The following is a 12,023-nucleotide window of genomic DNA, read 5'->3' as shown; positions in this document are numbered from 1 at the left end:
ACGAATACATACCATCCACACACTCACACACCTCCATGAAAACTGAATATGGTCGCTATTTTACATAGAAATGGTGAAAGGTAAATTATGTTTTCATTTCTGTATGTTTATCATTCATTTGTAAAGGTAATCATGTGTCAGGTATCTCTCAGTTTACATTACAGACAATACATATGGAAATAGAGTCAACTACAGAGTTGGGTCCAAAGCACAGGCCTTGAAGCCAGAGAGACACAATAGAGTATTAGAGCTTTGGTTAACACCACTGGGGTTGACATTCTTTGACAAACTGCTGGAGTTAAATAGGTTAGTTCTACTCCCCCTTCTCTGTGGACAAGTACTTAGAATATGCAGTCCTATGTGAAGTCCCCAACGAGGTTTCAGCCACTGGTGAGCAGGTGTTGATTTAAAGTTCTCCTTAGTTAGAGTCTTGCTTTGTCTCCCTTCAGAGGCAGCAGTGCAAAGCCAGTCTTTGTTAACTGATTTTTAATAGAGAAACTAAAGCTGCCAGGACTTTTTAAGAAACTTGATAGCATTAGACATAAGTACTTCTGGGATGCCTGAGTCTTAGCCAGAAGCTGTGTGGTGTCTGTCTGTTTCCTTGCTGTTCAGCCTAATTAATGGTTGATCCTAACACCTTTTTAGCATACTTATCAATGTTTGCCATCTGGTCCCCTGAAAATACTTGGAGGATAGGTTCCTCTGTATCTATCTGTTTTTTTTCTTTATTTTATACTTAGAAACAGGAACCTCAAAAGGAATAAAAAGTAAAATGTGCCCCCTGACAGTTTTGTAAACTTGAACACATGGTATTTTATAACTTTAAAAAACAATCCTAAGGACTTGGAAGGTATCTCAGTTGGTAAGAATGCTTGCAGAGCAAGAATGAGGACCTGAGTTTGAATCCCCAGGACCCACAGCAAAGCCAAGCACAGCTGTGATTACCTGCAACCCGAGGATTGCAGGCAGAAACAGGTGAATTCCAAGTGCTCATGAGCCAGCTAGGATGGGAAAATGGTAGGGTTTCAGTTCAGTGAAACACTTGTCTCAAGTAATAAAGGGGGGAGTGATAGAAGACACCCAGTGTTCTGTTCTGCCTTTGTTGTATGCATAGACCCACTACACACACACACACACACACACACACACACACACACACACACACACACACACACACACGAGAGAGAGAGAGAGAGAGAGAGAGAGAGAGAACATACATAGACTCCAATCAAATTAAGACAACTGATAAAATGGCATAAACTACATACAGACATCTAAAAGCAAATATTGATGTATATGCCTTCAGATAGAATGCTTCCAGTGGTGAAGAAGAATCTCCAACATAGACCTTCCTCTCACACCTGCACCTCTCAATGAATCAGTCACTGTGGTGATTATGATGGAAATCACTTTTCTGTTCTTGGTACTCTCTACTTATAAATATAGCTTAGACAGCACAGCTTGGCTTAGGCAACCTGGGGGATTTATGTGACTATATGGAGCTTCAAATGTCATCTTTTACTGGGATTTTATTAAAGTGATGATTTTGAGATTTGTCTGTGTAGCAATAGTTCATATACTTTCAAGGGTGTCAATTGCTCAGTTGTGTACATAAATCATAATGTCTGCCCTTGATACCTTTATGAGTAATGCTATCACAAATGTTGTAAAAGATACATATATTTTTCTCTTGTGTACAAAAAAAAAACAGAGCAGAATTGCTAATGTCTATGTGGATGTCTAGAAATATCACAAGATTTTCCATAGCTGTGCATCTTCCAGACTCACTAATACAGACTCTCTCCAGCAGAAAGAGAAGCACACTGCCCCAGCCATAGCCTGGTATCTTTTTATTTTGTTTTGTTAGGGATGAACTGTCTCCTTGTCCTTCTACTTCAGATTATCTCAAGTTTTAAGAATTTACTACATTCTTAAACTTACTAGACACATGTAAAGATCCTTTTCATAAGTGGCAGTTCGAGTACCCTGCCCTTTCTTGAGTTGGATAGCTTTTTGAAATTGTTGGAGTTCTTTACTTCTTCTAGAAATGTTTGACATGCAGTCATGCGTATGGCAAAGACCTTTTCAATGGCTTCATATTAATTTCTTAGAATATTCATTCCTGATAGGAAAATAAATCTTCAGTTAATTCCTTCTTTTCTTTTATTATGTTTTAGTGCCCTGTTTTGCTAAAATGTGAGGTCATTGACATAGCGATTAGTACTTGCTCTTTCTAAAGCTTCATTTACAAAGACTTAAATATGTGTGTCAAGAATTCACCTGACTCCTATGACTGAAACTGTGTGACATCATTCAGAAAAATAAAGCTAACATGCTTTTAAAAGAGATATTGGGAGATAATCTCAAGAATTGGCTCAGTGGTTAAGAACTCTTACTTCTCTTTCAGGGGACTTGAATTTTGTTCCTATTACCCATATTGTGTAGTTCATATGCCTGTGAATCTAGCTTTAAGGAGTCTGACACCCTCTTCTGGTCACCGTTAGACACATACATGCGTGTATGTATACTAGCTTAGAATGAAGAAGGATTAAATTTATATAGAGACATTAGAATTTCAAGCTGGGAAACAGAATTCAAGCCACCTTGCTATTGTGCAAAGGATCCTATTGAGTAGCATCTGTTTTATGGCTTAAACTGAAGGGTAGCTGTAGATGACAGTTTTTGTTTGTTAAAATTGTGATTGTTGGAGAAAAGCTCAAACCTCTTGTAAGTAAAAAAAATCAGACATAGTATCGCAAGAGGTGACTGTAGTTCTTATCATAGTTTATAAGCTGAATGCACTGACATCAGTTACTTGACTGTGAACATGCCTGAGATGCCACAGCTCTAATTTAAGCTCCTGCTAATTGATGTTAGTCCATTATAATTTTCTTATTTTTAACCCATCAAGACATTTGTATCTCAATGGTCTCACCTAGAAGCCTACTGTCCCCATATGTATACACCACTCATTCTCCTACTTGATATAATGCTGGAATTAAATGTCCTTGTGAGGAAGGGTGAACTACTAGGTCTGGCATTCATAGCCCATCTCTGTGCTATAATTCTTTCCACAGTGCTTAACTAATCACAAAGGCAGTTATTTACCAGCTACCACCTGCCTGATAATTAAAGGATACGTCCAACAGTGCAAGAATTCTGTCTGTAAGAAGAGATATTTGGTTTTTGTTATTAATATGTTTGTTTTATTACTATATCTATGAAATCTATATTTCTCAAGATTTACCTGAAGGAACATACTGATGGATGAATGGATGGATGGATGGATGGATGGATGGATGGATGGATGGATGGGTGGATGGGTGGATGGGTGGATGGGTGGATGGGTGGATGGGTGGATGGATAGATAAATGAGTGGATTTCTGGTATTAAAACATGCATAACAGCAGTAAAGTATAAATCAATAGCAAGAGTTACTTTCACATTAACAATAATAAATCTAAATCCACCAGGTAATTAAACATATTTCTATCTAATGATTACTTTCACACATACAAAATGATCTTCTGTGGTAGGACAAAGATCTTGTACTAGCTGATGGAAGTTACTCACAGCACTCATAGCATAACTTTGTCATACCTGTTTCAGAGTAGGCTTTACATATTTGTGTTTTATTTCCATCAGATACAGTTTTGAACAAATGAATCTTATATGTCAATGTGATGTGTGTGTGTGTGTGTGTGTGTGTGTGTGTGTGTGTGTGTGTGTGTGTGTGTGTATGTGGAGGGAGAAGGAATCTTGCTTAATCTTGCTTTCAGGAGAAAACTCAGAGAGAAGCCACTCAAAATACACACACACACACACACACACACACACACACACACACACACACACACACACATTCCCTAGAGAAAAATAATCTATGACTTCCAATATTGCAATAAACTGTCAACTTTTACAATTCCTATAATCAAAATTTCTTCCAAGTACTCAAATCCTATTTTGATGTGAGAGGTTCATTATGTCAATGGCTTGTGATGGAATAAATCTATTAAATCTAATGTTGAGTATATTAAACTTGTGAATGAGTCTTGCTAAATAATATAATTACAGCTATGAACTAATGACAAGAAATCTGCTATCTACTTTTTCCTGATAAGTCTTACCTGGAAAAAGTGCTTTATATAAAATCACCTTGTTGCTAAAAGAAAAAAAATACCATGTGTTAAAAAGTTTTCATCAGATGGAATGGGTATGTAATTATGGCAAGCTGCCTGCCTGCCTAACACATTGGAAACCATAGAATGGACCAGCTGGATATCCATGGGACTTCTAGAGTTCTGGCAGCAACAGGGCCTTTTCCACAAGGAGACCCTGAGGTCACCTTTTAGCCAGGTTGCTTAGGCAACCACCTTATTTAGAATGGGTTTCTGAAAGAGAAGATAAAATTCTCAGTTCTTATTCCAAGATGGAAGGTGCAACACTCCCTAACCCTTGGTGGGACCTACAGGAATGTCACCTGCTAAGGGACAGACACTTGTCAAGGAGACTTTCTCCAAGCACTAAATTTTGTCCCTAAGCATCCCAAACCCAAAGAGTTGCAATTTTCTATGCTCTTGAGATGCAAGAAGCATCAAAGGAGAATAGAACACTTGCCACCAATTTCCAAGAAAGAGCCACAAAGGTCATTAATTAATGTTCGTTCTCATGGGATGCAAAAACATTAAGGTGACTAGTTCAATTGCAGGGTTATATTTTATTTCCTCAAAGGTTTTACACCTTTCATTTAAAAGCAAAATAAACCTTTTTCTTTACATATAGTTTTTTTCCTAGCAGTGATTTTCTAGTTCCCAGCAGTCATTTTTCTTGTTCATATCTGTAAATTCTCCAACACACTAATTTAAAGCACCAGTTCTAGGGCCCCAGCAGATTGTGGTACACTGATAAAATCTGGTTTGATGAAAAAGTCAAAGGGGAGAGATCTCCTCATTCACTTTCTACTCCTGCTGTGCAGGAGGCATTTAGTTCCTGACTCATACTTAATTTTTGCTTCCATTAATAACACAGGTGACACATTAAATGTCTCCATACCATGGTCTTAGTTATTATTTTCTTTTCTTTATATTCAAAGCATTTAGAAAAAATATGACTAAATAGGAAAGAAATCAACATTTATTAAGTGATTCTCTCTTCAATTTTAAATTTTCATTTAAAAATTATATTAAAAAATAATTAGTCCATGGCCATGATTGATTCATATTATTTTTTCAATAATTTTTTTTTTTTTTTGGTTTTTTGAGACAGGGTTTCTCTGTGTAGCTTTGTGCCTTTCCTGGAACTCACTCTGTAGATCAGGCTGGCCTTGAACTCACAGAGATCCGCCTGGCTCTGCCTCCCAAGTGCTGGGATTAAAGGTGTGTGCCACCACCGCCCGGCTTCAATAAATTATATTTTAATGACAGATTTTCCCTAGAATTTTAGATATCAGAAGTAACAAGACAAACAGAAATTAAAGCATTCTGCAGGAAATTAACTGACTAGTATACTTCAAAACTTTCAAGGTTTTAAAAAACAAAACAAATGAACAAAAACAACAGAATCCAGAAAGTCTAAGAAATTATCACAAATTAAAGTTTTTGAATGTGGTCTTGGTCCCAGAAACAGAACAGGTTAAGGAAAATAAAGCTATATTCTGATAAAATTTGTTTTTCTTAATATTTTTAGCAAATGTTTTGGTATTTTGTTAATGTGAATATCCTCATGGTGAAAACCATACAAAGTCTCTTTAGGGTTTTAATATTAGAAACTGGGTCAAATACGTGGGAACTTGATGTATAAATTTTGGAACTTTTTTAAAAAGCAAATCCATTCCAAAACAAAGTGACAGATTTTTCAACTGGCAAACAGTTTATTTCATGAAACCTTTAAAAATTAGGCTCATTTGTATGTGGTCGATTGTCTCTGTTAATGTTGTAATATCCAAAGGATAAGATACTAGATAAATAGCTAAATCTATCATCTTACTTGTTAATACCTGTTCTGCAATAATAATGAACGCTTAAACAATAACATTTAGACTTTCTGGCTTATATTTAGCTCACCTCTTAAATTAAACTAGTTATGGTAACACAAAATGAACATTGTACTGCCTATATATATATATATATATATATATATATATATATCTGGATTTCTATGAATATTTTAAGGTTTCATTTGCTGTTATGATGATTACCAAGATGTGAGCAATAAAATGACCAACAGCACAGGGGAAACCATTTCTCAGTAGGAAAGAACAAAAATCGTTTTACTGAAGATTTGCATGTCAATTTCCTTCAAGGAAAGATTCTCAATGCATTCATGAAAACTAGGAGAAGTATTTATAATCTATATACATCCCACCTTGCACATAATATTAAAATTTGTTGCTTATGATGAGTTCAATTTCTGCTCAGATTCATAGGAATGATTTTCACTTCCACAATACTGTCACTTAAACTACTGTCATAAGTACTACCCTATCACTGCTACAAATAAAATATCATCTATCTATCTATCTATCTATCTATCTATCTATCTATCTATCTATCTATCTATCTATCCATCTATCTATCTATCTATCTTCTATCATCTATCTATCATTCTATCTATTGTCTATCTATCATTCTATCTATCTATAATCTTATCTATTGTCTATCTATCTATCTATCATCTTATCTATCTATTGTCTGTCTATCTATCTATCAATCTATCTATGGCATCTGTAATAATGAGTCTAAACTACCATAATAAAATATCAGGCGTTAGGTAGCCTGAACCACAGAAATCCCTTCTTTCTCTGTTCTGCAGGATGCATATTTGAGACTAGGGTGCCCATGTGGTTGGGTTCTGGTGAGAATTTCTTCTTGGCTGGTAGACTATGGTTTCTCAACACGTGCTTATGTGCTCTCTGATTTTTGAATAAGCAGAAAGAGAGGAAGCATGCTGGTCATGTATGTTCTCATGAAAGCACCAATCCCTCCATCAAAACTAACCTCCATGACCCCATCTAACACTATTATATCTCCAAATAAGAGCACACTTGTTTCAGAGTATGAATTTTGGAGAGACAAAACTCAGTACACAAACCCTAATAATTTCTGATAGGAGGATAGGTTACTTTTCAAATGCACTCTAGCTATTTTCTTCAGGACATCTCTTATAATCTAAGGGGTTGTCCCCCATCTTCCTGAAGTAGATGCATATGAATATATGAATGAGAAACAAAGTTGGATATAAGATTAAATAATTTATTTGAAACAAGACATTTAATTATTATAAAAACCTCACCTGAAAGTTGTTTATGCTCTTAGACACCACAGTACAGTGCTTTAAATTTCAATACAACAGTTTGATTAAAGCTTAAATGAAGTGATTTCTTAGTACAAAATTACTTCATGTTATTTTGTGAAGAGAGTAATTTTAAGAAGAGAATAAATTTCATTTTTTAGTATGCATTACTAAATGCAAGCATGCACACTTACACTGCTCAACATATTTGAACCATCATAAAATATTAATATGAGCTGATATTTGTATTCATTGGAACATTGGAACACTGTGTTTATTGATCATATATATTCAATTCAATTTCTTATCAGAATCATGTGAGACCTTTAAAATTGTATTTGTACAAGCCAGTTTTTATAACAAAGTAGAGGTAAAGATGCATGTTTTTCAGAAGTGTTAACCAAGGCTGTGCTAAGAGCATTACTTTCTGTTTTATATATGGCTGCCCTGTATTAGTCAATGATGTCTCTGTATGCACTGTGGAAATGTATTAACATACTTAGTTTCTTTTTACTTTAACATTAACCCTAAGTTTGAAACATTCTTTTCCCCTGACTAATTTAAGGGCACATGCCTAGAGGGCTTGGTGGTCTGTCTAAATTTTGTGTGTCTAACAAGATGAAAACTGGAATTTCAAGTACATTTTGTTAAATCCAAAGCCCATGTTTGGGAGATCATTAAAATTATTTTCTATGCACCATTTGAAATTTTTAAAATGGTAAGCTAACACAGAATATTTGTATCTGACTGTTCTTTTTGGATAATGTTAGAACCACAACTCATACAATAAAAAAAGTGTTACTATGTGTACCTTTGCCAAGTATAGTGAATAGTGCCTAGTAAGATAAAGTAGCCTAAAAGCAGGGTAGGATCTGGTGGAGAATTTTCTCTACACTAAAACTTTGCCCATCTTGTTAAATTCCCCCCTCAATTTCATGCAATACCCTCTTCATTAGCTGAGCACTAAATAATCTGCTGAAGTTGTGTGACGAGTCAATAAAAGAGCTACAATAAAAATACAAAAGCTTCACCATTTTTTCACAATCTAGTCATCTTTTTTTATATGTTACAACTTTGCATATATATTGTCATGATTAGGGGAGGAACTCATGAGGTTCTAAGCCTCCCTGAGGGATTACTGCCCGTGTATGTTTTTCTGAGAGAGAGGGTGCCATTTTTTTTCACTTCTGTAGCCATTGGTAATTTGCCCTTGCTCCAGTAAATAACTTCCCACCCATGCTGAGAAAAGAAACTAATTAAGCTTAATGAGTCTCACATTCAAAAAAGACATGCAAATAGAAAGGGATTTGCTGGGAAGAAAGATTTCAGCAGAAGAATGACAGAGATGAGAAAGAGAAATGGGTAGGGTAAAAATGACTAAAATTCATTAATTGGAGCTAAACAAATCATATTCTGATCCCATATTGTAATCATTAACAGTTTCATTTTGGAAGTGGGCATTGTTAAAGATCTAACAAAGAACTACAGTGTCATGTGCTAAACACAATGTATCAAAGCACACCAATACAGTTCTAAAGAAACTGAGCAGTTCTTCATTTACAGTTATACAGCTATTATCCCTTCACTAAGGAAGATATAGCTAATCCCAGAGATTGAAAGACATGCTGTTGTGTGTTGGAGCTCAACATCATTCTTGATGTATTTTTAAAAACTATAGCAGAAGATCTAAGAAAGATAGCAGGAGCAGTGGGAATAAGTGTTCACATTGTTATTCTACTTACTTTGCTATAGTGGGGAAATTCGTTTGTGATTGCTCTGAGAGTGCCTTTTAACATGAAAAATACTGTCTTTCAATGAGTAAGAAACAATGTTCCTGGGAATAATTTGAAAGAATTACACTGTATGTCTTCTACTAGCAAAAAGAGGATTGTGACAACTGTGGGCTTTGAATAAAGACACAGAATAGAAACACACTCACTGAGATTTCTGAAATTGCCTCTGATGAAATTTCTCCTCATGCTAGTGGAGAAATTTTCTCCAGGAAATAAAATATGCTAAATTTAGAAATTAAAGAGTTGAGGAAATTTCAAATTACCAAGCAAGTTCAATTACTAGAAAGCAAAAAAAAAAAATGTGTTTTACTTCTTTCCTTTTCAACATACCTAAGGAGAACATGTAAAATTGAGATGACAATCTAAAAGCTTGGTGTTGATTATTTCTATATAATGTTCAAAAATGATAAAGTCAGCTTACATAATTAACGGTAATTTTAAATGCTAAAACTAAAGATTCAGGAAGACATGTATTCAAGCCTTGACCTGCCTCTTAGCTTCATCAAAAATGAACATAATAGTACTTGTTTAAAAATAGTAGTTTTCAGTATTAAATGTGTATCTAAATTTTAAAATATATTTTACGTAATAAATATTTAGTATATTCTAGCTACTATAAAACCAGGGAATTGGATATGCCCTGTATAAAACTATATTTCTTACTATTTTCTAAATTATATTATGACCATTTGTTGAAAATCCTGAAGTTGTGTATGTATCTATTTCACTTAACCTGATAAATTCACACTGCGGTGGGATACGAAATAAAGAATTGCCATCATGCATGCAGTATTGACAACCAAGTGATTACTTATATTAAAGATGATTAAAACCAACAGATTAACACATTGAATTTTGCATGATACATTGTTTTTAATTGTGCTGTAATTTCTATTAGTCACACACTTCTCCTTTAAAGAAGTTACTCTGAAGCAAATGGAGTTTTGCAAACTCATTCCTAATGGATTAGTTGAATAGATAAAACCTCAAGTGCCAGTAAACTCATAGGAAAGGGTGGATAATCAGATTCCTTTATTTGTTTCAGATTTTCAGACGATGCTGGTTGGTTTTTAAGAAGGCTTCTAGCAAGGGACCTAGAAGGCTAGAAAAATTTCCAGATGAAAAGGCAGCTTATTTCAGAAACTTTCACAAGGTAAGTCACACTTGTAGAGGTCCCTGGGGAACAGCTGGGATCTTGACAACTTGTGGAGACATTTCTTTGATGGATGAAATCTACAGAGGGAAAAATTCATGGCCAGGATAAAACTCTCCTGTTCTGATAAGATGCAAAAGTTATTTTTCATCCTTATCTTAATCATCTGCTGTAAATCCCAGCTATACTTCTGCAAAATGAAAAGCTCATTTTTATGGCGACTTTGCAAAATTAGATGAGTCATAACTCAACTTAATCCATTCTAAGGTGCTGAGTGGGCACTTTTCCCCTGTTCAGGTTAATTGTGCATTTGCTACTCTGATTTAAACTATAGGCAGTATTTAGGAAGTGACATTTATCAGACAAGCTTTAGCAGTGTTAATGACACTGTTAATACAGATAGCATTAGCTGTTTACTCAGCACATTAACAAGAAATAATCATTAAATATGCTGGTAGATTGATGTTGCATAAATTCCAGGAGTGAAATATCAGCTCCATAATAACTAAGAGAATATAGCATGTGACCTTCAAATAGCCATAGACACATGGCCCGAACTTATCTTTGAGGATAATTTCAAACCACTGCATCCAGAACTGTGGAATAGTATAGCCTGCATTCGACTGCCTGAATAAGCTCAATACAGACTCTAATTCCTCATTAGCAACTTACACAGTGACTCATAGAGAATAAGCTACCTCAGATGATATAATGAATTTGTGGTATTTTATTTTACATGATATTGTTTTATTTTACCCCATTTTGTTAATTACATATTATTGATATTAATGAACTATATAACCTAACTATAAAATAACTACCAGCCATATATATTGTGTCTAAATCTGACTGGATAGCACAAAACTAAAGTTGTTGTAACACTTTGTGAAATCTTTTACATATTAATATAGATCTATCACTAGAAAAAGCAAGTTTGGTTTTCTGTTCAGTAATTTACTAGCTCATGGACATTTTGGTTTTCTCATTAGTGAATGGATTTTAACAGTTATATTGCATGTCTCTAATGATAATTTGAAATGCTATATCATAAAATGGCCAACATAATTCTGCCTGTTTTGATCATATAAGAAAGGATTTGCATTCTAAAATTTTATTGGTATTGTATATCATGAACATCAGTTATGTGTTTTAAATAACTTTAAAACAGACTTATGAATAAGTGCCAAGCAGTGAATTAAATATAAAGCCATGATGTTTATTTTTATTTTTTTTTTCATTTTACACATCAACTACAGTTCCCCATCCCTCCTCACATGGATCACCCTAGGAAGGGAAAATTGATAAGATCTCCTGGGTAAACTGTGGGGGGAGAAATTGGGGATGAAAACATGTTTATTTTTATGTTTTTAGAAAGAGCCTTACTATTTAGCCCAGGATGGTCTCAAATGCGTGGCAATCTTCCTATCTCAGGTTCTAGTTGCAGGGATCATAGAATTGAACCAGTATACCCAACTCACATTTTCCTTAGAGGAAAATTTGTGGAGGGCTAAACATATATGTTCTATGCAATTCTGGTTAGAGCTGTGAGTGGTGATTTGAGTAACATATCTCCCATAGTCTTCATTTTTTAAGTATTTGGGTTCTAGTTGGTGGCACTGTTTTGGGAGTCTCTGATGGTTTTAGTGAAAATAGTCCCAATAGGTTCATATGGAGTGGCATTATTTGAAATAATTAGGATATTTGGCTTTGTCAGAGGAAATGTGTCACTAGGGGTGGGCTTTGAGGTTTCAGAAACTCAAGCCAGGACCAGTGTCTCTCTTCCTGCT

At 34.8% G+C, this 12,023-nt stretch overlaps 1 protein-coding gene across 2 annotated transcripts in view; it reads left to right on the top strand.

The window, feature by feature from the left end:
* The window catches only part of Dok6 (docking protein 6), a 407,881-nt gene that overhangs the window by 132,356 nt on the left and 263,502 nt on the right, over positions 1 to 12,023 (top strand). For both annotated transcript variants that reach the window (XM_052742739.1, XM_052742740.1), the window contains one exon: positions 10,129 to 10,236. In XM_052742739.1, the coding sequence (XP_052598699.1) occupies positions 10,129 to 10,236 (108 nt within the window). The remainder of the gene's footprint in view (positions 1 to 10,128; positions 10,237 to 12,023) is intronic.

The sequence above is a fragment of the Peromyscus californicus genome, unplaced genomic scaffold (assembly GCF_007827085.1).
Source record: "Peromyscus californicus insignis strain IS unplaced genomic scaffold, ASM782708v3 Scaffold_17__1_contigs__length_78620276, whole genome shotgun sequence".
In the NCBI taxonomy this organism is placed as follows: domain Eukaryota; kingdom Metazoa; phylum Chordata; class Mammalia; order Rodentia; family Cricetidae; genus Peromyscus; species Peromyscus californicus.
Note: the sequence above shows the minus strand (reverse complement) of the source record. Positions and strands in the feature narration are given on the sequence as shown.